At 44.7% G+C, this 14486-nt stretch overlaps 1 protein-coding gene across 3 annotated transcripts in view; it reads left to right on the forward strand.

Moving 5' to 3' along the window:
* KCNMA1 (potassium calcium-activated channel subfamily M alpha 1) overlaps nt 1-14486 on the forward strand; it is a 655726-nt gene that overhangs the window by 448422 nt on the left and 192818 nt on the right. For all 3 annotated transcript variants that reach the window (XM_070752010.1, XM_070752011.1, XM_070752012.1), the window contains exons 12-14: nt 1454-1536; nt 2782-2851; nt 7144-7299. In XM_070752010.1, the coding sequence (XP_070608111.1) occupies nt 1454-1536; nt 2782-2851; nt 7144-7299 (309 nt within the window). The remainder of the gene's footprint in view (nt 1-1453; nt 1537-2781; nt 2852-7143; nt 7300-14486) is intronic.

Raw genomic sequence — 14486 nt, forward strand, 5'->3', positions numbered from 1 at the left:
CTGCTGAAAAAAAATAAAGGGGACACTTACAAAACAGAATATAACTTCAAGTAAATCAAACTTCTGTGAAATCAAACTATCCACTTAGGAAGCAACACTGATTGACAGTCAATTTCACATGTTGTTGTGCAAATGGTATAGTTGTGCAAATGAAATATATATTCATCCATTCAGATCTAGTATGTGTTATTTGAGTGTTCCCTTTATTTTTTTGAGCACTATATATAAGGTGTAGAGAAATAACTTGACGTGGTAGAAGAAAACTAAGTACAGTTTTGAAACCAGCATGCCTAATTAACTATAAAAGAGCTCAAAACTCAAACTCAACCAAGATTGTTCCCCAGTGTAATAGAAGCTAGAAGTTGTTAGGCCCAGGACAACTTCCAGATGGGTGAACTTTGACTCCCCGAATTCTCAGTAGCGGCCGTGTTGGATGGAGACCTGGCTCTGTCAATCTGGAGGTTGCTAAGGTTGATCTAGAGGCATGTTTTTCCTCATAACATCTGGAGGTTGAAAGGAGCCCATGAATAATAGCGTTCACTTAGAAACATAGAAACATAGAAGTCTGACGGCAGAAAAAGACCTCATGGTCCATCTAGTCTGCCCTTATACTATTTCCTGTATTTTATCTTACAATGGATATATGTTTATCCCAGGCATGTTTAAATTCAGTTACTGTGGATTTATCTACCACCTCTGCTGGAAGTTTGTTCCAAGGATCTACTACTCTTTCAGTCAAATAATATTTTCTCATGTTGCTTTTGATCTTTCCCCCAACTAACCTCAGATTGTGTCCCCTTGTTCTTGTGTTCACTTTCCTATTAAAAACACTTCCCTCCTGGACCTTATTTAGCCCTTTAACGTATTTAAATGTTTCGATCATGTCCCCCCTTTTCCTTCTGTCCTCCAGACTATACAGATTGAGTTCATGAAGTCTTTCCTGATACGTTTTATGCTTAAGACCTTCCACCATTCTTGTAGCCCGTCTTTGGACCCGTTCAATTTTGTCCATATCTTTTTGTAGGTGAGGTCTCCAGAACTGGACACAGTATTCTTCCAAATGTGGACTCACCAGCGCTCTATATAAGGGGATCACAATCTCCCTCTTCCTGCTTGTGATACCTCTAGCTATGCAGCCAAGCATCCTATTTGCTTTTCCTACCGCCTGACTGCACTGTTCACCCATTTTGAGACTGTCAGAAATCACGACCCCTAAATTCTTTTCTTCTGAAGTTTTTGCTAACACAGAACTGCCAATGCAATACTCAGATTGAGGATTCCTTTTCCCCAAGTGCATTATTTTACATTTGGAAACATTAAACTGCAGGAAATAATTGGTAGGCCCGCCATTCAAATCTACACGCGATCTCTTAGCTCATAAAAAACCAACTATGTTTCAGGGGGTGGGGGAGGTTGCTTCTTATGTGCTGATGTTTTCTCCTTTGATGTCCAGATAGAGTCGGCAGATGCTTGCTTGATCCTTGCCAACAAATACTGCGCCGATCCAGATGCGGAAGATGCCTCTAATATCATGAGGTAATTTTAGATGTCGGCCATTTGCATTGAATGTTGATTGTTTCTTCAGGGTTTCAGCACAGAGTGGAACACGGCTGTGAGTTGAGGGAATATCAGCCGTCGAGCATCAAACTGGGTTCCTGGGGAAGAGGTGGAATGGTGGGGCTTCTGTGGAGAGGAGTTAAAAATAGAAGGAGAATGGAGTAGAAGGCCTCGTTCACTTTGAGGTTTCCTATGAAAGTTTGTCATCTTTGTGGACTACTTAGATCAGTGTTTCCCAACCTTGGCCATTTATTATTTATTTATTTATGTATTTATTTATTTATGTATTTATTTATTTATTTACTGTAATTTTATTTTATTTATTTTATTTATTTTATTTATTTTATTTATTTTATTTATTTTATTTATTTTATTTATTTTATTTATTTTATTTATTTTATTTATTTTATTTATTTTATTTATTTTATTTATTTTATTTATTTTATTTATTTTATTTATTTTATTTATTTTATTTATTTTATTTATTTTATTTATTTTATTTATTTTATTTATTTTATTTATTTTATTTTATTTATTTATTTATTTATTATTTTGTTTTATTTTATTTTATTTTATTTTATTTTATTATATTTTATTTTATTTTATTTATTTTATTATTTTATTTTTATTTTTATTTTTATTTATTTTATTTTATTTTATTTTTATTTATTTATTTTTATTTTTATTTTATTTATCTATCTATCTATCTATCTATCTATCTATCTATCTATCTATCTATCTATCTATCTATCTATCTATGAAATTTGTATGCCGCCCCTCTCCGTAGACTCACAACAGTAATAGAAAAAACAATGTAGAATACAAATCTAATAATTAAAACTAAAACCCCATAATTAAAAAAAAACACGCACACAACATACCATACATAAACAATATAGGCCTGGGGAAGTTATATCAGTTCCCCCCATGCCTGACGACAGAGGTGGGTTTTAAGGAGTTTACGAAAGGCAAGGAGGGTGGGGACAGTTCTAATCTCAGGGGGGAGCTGGTTGCAGAGGGTCGGGGCCGCCACAGAGAAGGCTCTTCCTCTGGGTTCCGCCAAACGACATTCATCTACCATAGCCAAAACCCAGGAGACATCTCGTGGTACCTTTCTCCCTAACACACTGTATCTGGGATTTTTGAAGCTGTCCACCAACAAAAAAAACATGAGACTATTTCTGAATTAAAATGACAAGAACTGCTTTTTATCCCCTTTTTCAGAGTAATTTCTATAAAGAACTACCATCCAAAAATAAGAATAATCACTCAGATGCTGCAGTATCACAATAAGGTAAGGAATGTTGTGATGTTTACCATGAAGGTTCTCTGATAAAATATTTCTCCAATCTATCGCCCAAGAAGATACTGGAATAGAGACATTGAGGCATCATAGAGACAGACACCTCCCATCCTGGACACAAACTATTCCAACTCCCACCCTCAAAATGATGCTATAAAGCAGCGTTTCCCAACCGGTGTGCCGCGGCACACTGGTGTGCCGCGACACACCGTCAGGTGTGCCGCAGCGAGAGGCGGCGGAGGAGAGTGGGCGGATCGGGCGGGCAATGGGGCAGGGGGGAGAAGCCAGGGGCGCGTTTGGCCGGGAGTCCGGGACTGTGTGGCTTTGCGCCATGAAGAGAAAACGGCCGACTTTTCCCTGCTGCCGTTTTCTCTTCATGGCGCAAAGCCACACAGTCCCGGACTCCTCGCCCCAAGGCAGGAGGCGGCGGCGGAGGAGAGTGGGCGGGCAATGGGGCAGGGCGGAGAAGCCAGAGGCGCGTTTGGCCGGAGGCACCGTGGGGAGGCAGGGGCAGGGAGGTGCGGCAGTAGGAGTAAAGGGAGCCGCGGCTGCCCCTGCCTCCCCACGGTGGCAATGGCATCGGGAGTGCTAATAGCGGCGGCGGCGGGAATAGGGGGGGGCCTGCAAGTGGAAGCCTCAGCCCTGGAGCCCCCTCGCACCCATGGCTTCTCATCGATGCCTCTGCCTGCCCGATCCGCGGGAGTGCTAATAGCGGTGGCGGCGGCGGGAATAGCGGGGGGGGCTCCTGCCCGCCGCTGCTATTAGCACTCCAGCGGATCGGGCAGGCAGAGACATCGACGAGAAGCCATGGGCGCGAGGGGGCTCCAGGGCTGAGGCTTCCACTTGTGGCTGTCCCCGCCAGCCCGATCCTTCCTTCTCTCAAGCTTTTTTGGGGTGCGGCTTCTTCCACAGCGGTGGCTGCAGCGGCGCTGGCGATCCGGCCGCTAGCCGCTCCAAGCGCTGTGGGAACGCCCACCCCTCTCACAGTCCTGTCCCGGGCTGTCAGTAAAGGGGCTGCTTGCTCGGAACATTCAAACTAAGGGAAACCTTCGCTGGCCTCCACAGAGAAGAAAGGAAGAGAGAGAACGAGAGAGAGCAACAGAGAGAGAGAGAGAGAGAGTGATAAAGAACAAGAGAGAGAAAGCATGAAAGAGAGAGAAAGAAAATAAGAGAGAACAAGAGAGAGAGAGACTAAGAGAGAGAGAAAGAAAAGAGAGAGAGAGAGAAAAGAGAATGAGAGAGAGCAACAGAGAGAGAGAAAGAACAAGAAAAAGCACGAGAGAAGAAAAGCAAGAGAGAAAAAGAGATAGCAAGAGATACTGAAAGAAAGCAAGAGAGAGAGAGAAAAAAAGATAGCAAGAGAGACAGGAAGAGGAAAGGAGAGAGAGAGAGAAATGAGAACAAAAAGGGGAGGAGAAATGAGAAAATGATTGAGGCAGAGAATGAGAGGAGAGAGAAACAAGAGAGAGAGAGAGGTGATTCTTGAAGCATATGGTAAAAAGCACCCAAATAATAAGAAAAAAAACCCAGCCCTCACCTGTTTTTGGAAATGGTTGGAGTGTGTATACATACACACACATAAGGGGGGGAGAGAGACAGGGATGGAAAAAGAGGAGAAGTGAAAGGGAGAAGGAATGAGGGGAAAAAGGGAGGAAGAGAGAGAAATGAGAAACATGAGAGAGAAAAGGGGGAAAGACAGGAGAAGTACCCATAAATGAGACAGCGGTATAAATTTCAGGAGGGATGATTGATGATTGACTGTATTTATAAGGGGATGTTACATGGGATTATATATATGAGGGGGTTATTTATGTATGTATGTATGTATGTATGTATGTATGTATGTATGTATGTATGTATGTATGTATGTATTTATTTATTTATTTATTTATTTATTTATTTATTAGATTTGTGTCATTTTGGTTGGTGGTGTGCCCCAGGATTTTGTAAATGTAAAAAGTGTGCCGCGGCTCAAAAAAGGTTGAAAATCACTGCTATAAAGCACTGCAGACTATTGTTATTATTTATTATTATTATTTATTAAATTTGTGTGCCGCCCCACTCCGTAGACTACAACAACTAGACACAAGAACAGTTTTTTCACTAATGCCATAGAAACATAGAAACATAGAAGACTGACGGCAGAAAAAGACCTCCTGGTCCATCTAGTCTGCCCTTATACTATTTCCTGTATTTTATCTTACAATGGATATATGTTTATCCCAGGCATGTTTAAATTCAGTTACTGTGGATTTATCTACCACGTCTGCTGGAAGTTTGTTCCAAGGATCTACTACTCTTTCAGTGAAATAATATTTTCTCATGTTGCTTTTGATCTTTCCCCCAACTAACTTCAGATTGTGACCCCTTGTTCTTGGGTTCACTTTCCTATTAAAAACACTTCCCTCCTGAACCTTATTTAACCCTTTGACATATTTAAATGTTTCGATCATGTCCCCCCTTTTCCTTCCTTCCTCCATACTATACAGATTGAGTTCATGAAGTCTTTCCTGATACATTTCATGCTTAAGACCTTCCACCATTCTTGTAGCCCGGAGTGGCTCTGTTAACCAATAATTCCTTCAACACTGTCAAACTATTTACTAAGTCTGCACTACTATTAATCTTCTCAGTGTTCCCGTCACCCATCTCCTCCAACAAATGACTGTATGACTGCAACTTTGTTTTGTCTACCACATCAACTTTTGAAGCTATAGATTACCCTCAAAAGTCATACAAACTGTGCATATAAAGGAAAGGAAAAACTTATCAAATGTACTGTTTACAAAGAATAATTTTATTCATACAAAGGCTATTATAATTACCGCAAGTTAAATTGTGTTCGTACAAATAGTTGTTTTTTTTAAATCAAACGGTAATTATACATATTAAGGTAAACATTTTCGCTTATAGCTTTTTCTGGAGTGTTTAATCTGTGGACATTCTCTCTTGATGCTCCAACAATAGTTAGCTATCCTATGTACATCCCACCTACCTTGATACCTTGCCTCCATGACCTTCAAATCTTGGTGGAATCGCCCACCCTGCTCATCATTGACTGCACCAAGATTTTCTGGAAAGTTAGCAAGATGGCTATGTAAAAAATGCAATTTGATGCTCATGTTGCTTAATGTTTTCGTAGATTTTCACGGGTACAGGTATGACGGTCTTGGCATATTCGGGTTTCTTCCCGTGTAGGATTCAGAAATTTCTGGTGACGTTTCGACGAGGTCCCACTCGTCATCTTCAGGCTGGTGCTTCTGTTCTTGTTCTAGGGCGAACACAGCGAGACCTGAGCTGCCTTCCCTCTATAAACGACCCCAGGTGTTACCCCACTGACTCACCAGGAAATTTCTACACAGCAGGCAATTGCTGAGCCATCAAACCACACCCAGCCACCAGTATTTATAGAAGGAAGGCAGCTCAGGTCTCACTGTGTTCGCCCTAGAACAAGGACAGAAGCACCAGCCTGAAGATGACGAGTAGGACCTCATCGAAACATTGCCAGAAATTTCTGAATCCTACAGAGGAAGAAACCTGAATATGCCAAGACCGTCACACACACATATATACATACATACATACATACATACATACATACATACATATATGTCACATGTTTTTTTGCTGAATTTGAAAATTAAGGGAGACTAGGATAGATCTATTTCGGCCTTATTTTGGCCTCATCAGCTAGCCGTACCCCCAATAGAACTTGAACCTGCAACCTTTGCCTTGTAACTAAGGCAGAGAATTAACCTCTAGGTTACAGTATCCAATCCCTTCAGCTCTGTACCAGGGAAGGGTTACATATTTTTGTGTCGAATATAGTTAATATATTATATAATTAGATTATATTAGATTATATATTATATATAGTTGATATAATATAGTTTATATGTGTGTGTCTGTGTTTTCTGTTGGATTTTGTTAATTCTCTGTCTTACAAGGCAGAGGCCCCAGGATCAAATCCCAGTAAGGGCATGGCTAGCTGATGAGGCCAGAACAAGGGTGAAATAGCGCTATCCTAGTCTCCCTTAATTTTAAATATTCAGCAAAAATATGTGATACACACACACACATATATATAAGGTGCAGAGAAAAAAACTTGATATGGTAGAAGAAAACTAACTACAGTTTTGAAACCAGCATGCCTAATTAACTATAAAAAAAGCTCAGAAATCAAACTCAACAGAAATTGTGTTACAAATTGTCCCTCCCAGTGTAATCAAAGATTTGGGGGCTCATGGCTGACCTGTGGTGTTGTTTTTTCCCCCTCTTTGCAGGCCCATCTGCTAAATATTCCAAGCTGGAATTGGAAAGAAGGCGATGACGCCATATGTCTTGCAGAACTAAAGCTGGGGTTTATCGCCCAAAGCTGCCTGGCCCCTGGCCTATCGACTATGTTGGCAAACCTCTTCTCCATGAGATCGTTTATAAAGGTAGCGTCTCATTTTGTGCGGGGATATTTAATGGGATTCGGTTTGTCGGGGGGGGGGGGGCGTTTTGAGCGCGTGGCTTAAACTCAAAACCCAGAAAAGAATCCATCAACATTAAAACGTAGAACAACATACCCCAAAGAGGAAAAGTTTTGCTATTATAGATTGGGCAAAGAGTCAGGTTCCTTCCTAATTACATTTCTATTTGGCGCATCCATGGGCTATTAGAGTTTCTCCATAGCGCAATCTTCCTGGCTCTTTATTAGATAAACCACATGTTTATCAACAGAGAAATCCTTTGCCGTTAAAAATATGATCTCTATCCAACCCAGATGGCAACAGACCACTCACAGTGGGGGCAAAAGACATAATGTTTTTTTCTTTCTTGAATGGTTTTTTCCTCCATTGATTGGCTGGGAATCTCAGATGGCAATTTATGTGTATGAAACGTGCATTTAGCTCCAATGAGAATAATTCATCCATTCACTTTATTTCATTTCATTCAAGAAGTCCCCTGGGATTTGCTGCACGAATCCCAGTGACCGATTAGGTCCCACAGAGTTGGCCTTCTCCGGGTCCCGTCAACTAAACAATGTCGTTTGGCGGGCCCCAGGGGATGAGCCTTCTCTGTGGCGGCCCCGACTCTCTGGAACCAGCTCCCCCCAGAGATTAGAACTGCCCCTACCCTCCTTGCCTTTCGTAAACTCCTCAAAACCCACCTTTGTCATCAGGCATGGGGGAATTGAGATATCTCCTCCTGGTCTATATAATTTATGTATGGTATGTTTGTAGGTATGTCTGCTTAAAAATGGGTTTTTTTAACTATTTTAAATTTTAAATTGTAAATTATTAGATTTGTCATAAACTGTTTTATTGTGTTGTGAGCCGCCCCGAGTCTACGGAAAGGGGTGGCATACAAATCTAATAAATAAATAAATAACAATAAATAAAATAGTGTAGTTCAGTAACACATAAATGTTCTCAGGCCTTTTTGCCAATTTGTTAATTTGCTCTGATATTCTCTCTCTCACTCGCTCGCTCTCGCTCTTTTTTTTTTTTGACCACGCTATCCAGTTAAGGAATTTGGGTTGCTTCTTTTAGACCAGTGGTTCTCAACCTTTTAATGCTGCGACCCCTTAATACAGTCCGTCATGTTGTGGTGATCCCCAACCATAAGTCTAGCCCCATTTCTCCCAATTCTTTAAGCTGATTGGCAGAAATTTGTCTTTTCCCATGGTCTTAGGTGACCCTAAGTGAAATGGTCATTCGACCCCCAAAAGGGTCCTGAACCCCAGGTTGAGAACCACTGTTTTAGACGAATATCTTAGAACATTGATGGCTAACATTTTTCCCCTTGGGTGCTGAAAGCACGTGTGTGCACGCTATTGCGGATGCATGAGTGCCCACATCCATAGTTCAATAATACTTGGGGAGGGCGAAAATGGCTTCCCCCGCCCCCTGGAGGCCCTCCGGAGGTCAGAAATAGTCCATTTCCCAGCTTCTGGTGGGCCCGGTTGGCCCGTTTTTCACCCACACCAAGATCCAGAGGCTTCCCTGGAGCCTGGGGAGGACAAAAACACCCTCTCCCATCCCTCCTGAAGGACCTCTGGAGGCTGAAAATGCCCTCCCAGAGCTTCTGTGTGGGCTGAAAACCACTTGGCTATGCACACATGCATAGTGGAGCTGAGCTTGGGCAACAGCTCGTGTGCCGGCAAATATGGCTGCGCGTGCCACCTGTGGCACCCAAGCTATAGTTTTGTCATCTCTGTCTTACAAAGTCATTTTTTTGGAAGACTTTGATCACATGGCTCAACAGCTGTCAGTCCAGGTTGGAAACCCTAGCTGTACTCAAGTCCTCCTTCTGAGTCTGTGTAACTACTCTTGCCTCCCCCGCATTCTTCTCACTATTGCATCCAGGATGGGGTCCCTTATCTCCTCTTCCTCAGCAGACCCAGGCAAAGCCCCAATTGGGGTTTCTATAGTCTTCTATAGCAGGACCCTCACTCTCTCCCTCTCCCTCCTCCTCACTGTCTGACTCCTCTGACAGCCACGCAGGCCGACCATGTCCAGATGGACCCGATTCATCTGGCTGCGATCCAACCACAACAGAGCAGGAGCAAGGAGTGGGAGCAAGGAGCGGGACCTCATCCCGTTGGACCAAAGGAAAGAAAAATAAAGATGATGTGGTGTTTTACAAATATATGCATTTAGCAATCCTTTATATCCAATTATCAGTGGCCCTAGCCTGAGACCAGAACAGGCATGACCTGAGGTGGGCAAGGGTCACTCACAACACAACCTAGTTGGAGAAATTTCCTGACAGTGAGAACAAGTGGAATGGCTGGCCACTAGAAGTTGTGGGTGCTCCATCACTGGAGGTTTTAAAGGAGAAATTGGATGGGCATTCCTACAAAGTGATGTAGGGTCTCCTATTTAAGCAAGGGGTTGGAATAGAGGACTTTCAAGTCCCTCCCAACCTTGTTATTCTAGGTTCTGTGATAACAACAAACTCAAACTCAACCCAGACAAGACGGAGTGGCTGTGGGTCCTGTCTCCCAAGGACAATTCCATCTGTCCGTCCATTACCCTGGGAGGAGAATCATTGACCCCCTCAGAGAGGGTTCGCAACTTGGGCATCCTCCTCGATCCACAGCTCACATTAGAGAAACACCTTTCAGCTGTGGCGAGGGGGGCGTTCGCCCAGGTTCGCCTGGTGCACCAGTTGCGACCCTATTTGGACCGGGAGTCACTGCTCACAGTCACTCATGCCCTCATCACCTCGAGGTTCGACTATTGTAATGCTCTCTACATGGGGCTACCTTTGAAAAGTGTTCGGAAACTTCAGATCGTGCAGAATGCAGCTGCAAGAGCAATCAGGGGCTTCCCAAGGCATGCCCATTTTACTCCAATACTCCGCAGTCTGCATTGGTTGCCGATCAATTTCCGATCACAATTCAAAGTGTTGGTTATGACCTATAAAGCCCTTCATGGCACCGGGCCAGAATATCTCCGGGACCGCCTTCTGCCGCACGAATCCCAGCGACCAGTCAGGCCCCACAGAGTTGGCCTTCTCCAGGTCCCGTCGACTAAGCAATGTCGTTTGGCGGGACCCAGGAGAAGAGCCTTCTCTGTGGCGGCCCCCAGAGATTAGAATCCCCCCAGAGATTAGAATTGCCCCCACCCTCCTTGCCTTTCGTAAGCTCCTCAAAACCCACCTCTGCCGCCAGGCATGGGGGAACTAAGATACACTTTCCCCCTAGGCCTTTACAATTTTATGTATGGTATGTTTGTATGTATGATTGGTTTTTTTATAATGGGTTTTTAACTGTTTTTTAGTATTGGATTTTGTTGTACTGTTTTACTGCGGAGAGGGGCGGCATACAAATCCAATTAATAATAATAATAATAATAATAATAGTAATAGTAATAATAATAATAATAATAATAATAATAATAATAATAATAATAATAACCACAATAATTCACCAGGGATCAAGAAACATTAGGACTGGCAACAATTTGTGTTGAAAAGTGTCCTCTGCAACAGTATTCTACAATCCCAGTACCGCGATCCTCACTATACAGTGGTACCTCATCTTACGAACGCCTCTTCTAACGAACTTTTCAAGATACTAACCCGGTGTTTAAGATTTTTTTGCCTCTTCTTCCGAACTATTTTCACCTAACGAACCCAAGCCGCTGCTGCTAAGGGTTTCTTCCCCCCCCTTTTTTTAAGAAAGAAAAGGGAGGGGTGGCTTGGAGGGGGGAAAAGACTCCACTGAATTAACTAGAAGGACGGCGTTTTTGCAAGCACTGAGGGGAGTATCTTTTTAAGAAAGAAAAGGGAGGGGTGGCTTGGAGGGGGAAAAAGACTCCACTGAATTAACTAGGAGGATGGTGTTTTTGCAAGCACTGAGGGGGGGTGTCTTTTTAAGAAAGAAAAGGGAGGGGTGCCCCCCTTGCCTTTCTTCCTTCCCACTCACCCTTTAGCCTAGCTTTGCTTCTTCCACCCGCCCCCTTTAGCTGCTCCTCCCTGCCCTCTGTTCGCCTCCCTTCTAAAGTTTGGGATTTTCCTGAAGGATTTGCACGCACTATTTGCTTTTACATTGATTCCTATGGGAAACATTGTTTCATCTTACGAACTTTTCACCTTACGAACCTCCTCCTGGAACCAATTAAGTTCGTATCATGAGGTACCACTGTATCTGAGAGGAGGTAGCAGCCTTCTCAATTTCTAATGGGTTTTCAGACCAACGAGAAAATGTTCCAGGCAAATAAATTCAGAGCATAATATACTGTATGCGTTGAAGGCTGACCCCACTGAAACCCCCAACCCTCCCTTAGCAGAAGTCCTGCCATTTTGGAAAACGTAGATGGAACTGGAGAGTTATCCTTCCCAGCTGATTGTAAGAGTACTATGGAAACCCCCCTAAATCTTTCCTTTGTCAATGACAAAACTCCATGATCAGCAACGACATGGCATGCATTTCACTGATTATGGCTTAATTTTTTGCAAACCAAAATATTTTAGTAAACCCCTCTAGTATCCAAACAAACTTAGAAAAAAAATGTGCAGGGGAATATTTTGTTTCGGTTTTTTTTTTTTTTTTTTGCTTTTAGAGTCGCGGTTTTTATATAGAACCTCTTAGTTTGCAGCAAATCCACTCACTCACCCACCCGTACGTACCCAAAATAATAATTGCAAGATCGCCCAAGCCCATGCCATTCTGTTGGGTAGAACCAAACGTATTTAGCAAAATGGTTACTTTAAAAACACATAGACCCAGACAAAGTGTTGGTTATGACTTATAAAGCCCTTCATGGCATTGGACTAGAATATCTCCGCGACCGCCTTCTGTCGCACGAATCCCAGCGACCAGTTAGGTCCCACAGATTGGGCCTTCTCCTGGTCCCGTTAACTAAACAATGTCGTTTGGCGGGATCCAGGGAAGAGCCTTCTCTGTGGTGGCCCCGGACCTCTGGAACCAGCTCCCCCCAGAGATCAGAATTGTCCCCACCCTCCTCGCCTTTTGTAAGCTCCTTAAAACCCACCTCTGTCGTCGGGCATGGGGGAATTGAGATATTCCTTTCCCCCTAGGCCTATACAATTTATGCATGGTATGCTTGTGTGTATGTTTGGTTTTTAATATGGGATTTAAATATTAGATTTGTTATATGCTGTTTTTATTATTGTTGTTAGCCGCCCCGAGTCTATGGAGAGGGGCGGCATATAAATCAAATAAATAGATGGATAGATAGATAGATAGATAGATAGATAGATAGATAGATAGATAGATAGATAGATAGATAGATAGATAGTTAGTTAGTTAATAGGGTTCAAGATAAGTAGAGGTCCATCGTTTTGTGTTTCCTCCGAAAATAAGACCCTGTTTTATACTTTCCTGAATCCTGAAATAAGCACTTGGACTTATTGCCAGGCACTCACATGCCCATTTGGGCTTATTATCAGTGGATGTCTTATTTTGGGGAAAACAGAGTAGGTAAAATAACAAAAAAATGATCAATGTGTAAGCATTTTTAGGCTTGTACAGTACTGATAGGGCAAGCCAATTTTGTGTACAGAGAGCAAATTATTATTATTATTATTATTATTATTATTATTATTATTATTATTATTATGTCGGGCGCTTCCCAAGCACCTAGGAATGCGTGATGTAGCGGCGAATTATGTTTGCCGATCCCAGTAAAGCAGCCTTTTGCAATTGACAGGTGGAGATTTTGTCAATTCTGATGGTTTTCAAATGTCCGCTGAGATCCTTTGGCACTGCACCCAGCGTGCCAAGGACCACTGGGACCACTTTCACGGGCTTATGCCAGAGTCGTTGCAGCTCGATTTTTAGATCTTCGTATTTCACTAATTTCTCTAGCTGCTTCTCCTCAATTCTGCTGTCTCCTGGGTTTGCGATGTCGATGATCCATACTTTCTTTTTCTCCACAATCACAATGTCTGGTGTGTTATGCTTCAGAATTCGGTCAGTCTGAAGTCGGAAGTCCCATAGTAGAATAATGATAATAATAATAATAATAATAATAATAATAATAATAATAATAATAATAATAATAGTAATACAGTGAACCCTCGAGTTTCGCGTCCTCAAGGATCGCGAAAGGGCTATTTCGCGAGTTTTCAACCCGGAAGTAAACTCCACCATCTACGCATGCGTGCCCTTCCACGCATGCGTAGATGGTGGAGTTTCCCCGCCGGGCAGAGGCTTCCCTGGGTCTTCCCCCTCTTGCCCCCGTAAGACCCCAGCGGCGGCGCGAGCAACGGCGTGGGCGGGCGGGCGGCACGCGCGGGGACACCCCAGCTCGGCTCCCCAGCTGGGAAGCGGCCCCAGCAACAGCGTGGGCGGGCGGGCGGTGCCCGCGCGCTTGGGGACATCGCAGCTCGCTCCCCAGCTGGGGAGCCGAGCTAGGGAGTCCGGACCGCGCGCGCGTTGCTGGGGAAAGCGCGCGCGCTTGGGGAATCCCTAGCTCGGCTCCCCAGCTGGGGAGCGGAGCTAGGGATTCCCCAAGCGCGCGCGCTTTCCCCAGCAACGCGCGCGCGGTCCGGACTCCCTAGCTCGGCTCCCCAGCTGGGAAGCGGCCCCAGCAACAGCGTGGGCGGGCGGGCGGTGCCCGCGCGCTTGGGGACATCGCAGCTCGCTCCCCAGCTGGGGAGCCGAGCTAGGGAGTCCGGACCGCGCGCGCGTTGCTGGGGAAAGCGCGCGCGCTTGGGGAATCCCTAGCTCGGCTCCCCAGCTGGGGAGCGGAGCTAGGGATTCCCCAAGCGCGCGCGCTTTCCCCAGCAACGCGCGCGCGGTCCGGACTCCCTAGCTCGGCTCCCCAGCTGGGAAGCGGCCCCAGCAACAGCGTGGGCGGGCGGGCGGTGCCCGCGCGCTTGGGGACATCGCAGCTCGCTCCCCAGCTGGGGAGCCGAGCTAGGGAGTCCGGACCGCGCGCGCGTTGCTGGGGAAAGCGCGCGCGCTTGGGGAATCCCTAGCTCCGCTCCCCAGCTGGGGAGCCGAGCTAGGGATTCCCCAAGCGCGCGCGCTTTCCCCAGCAACGCGCGCGCGGTCCGGACTCCCTAGCTCGGCTCCCCAGCTGGGAAGCGGCCCCAGCAACAGCGTGAGCAATGGGGTGGGCGGGCGCGAGCAACGGGGTGGGCGGGCGAAGGGCGGGCGGCAGTG

The sequence above is a fragment of the Erythrolamprus reginae genome, chromosome 5, assembly GCF_031021105.1.
Source record: "Erythrolamprus reginae isolate rEryReg1 chromosome 5, rEryReg1.hap1, whole genome shotgun sequence".
Taxonomy (NCBI): Eukaryota; Metazoa; Chordata; class Lepidosauria; order Squamata; family Dipsadidae; genus Erythrolamprus; species Erythrolamprus reginae.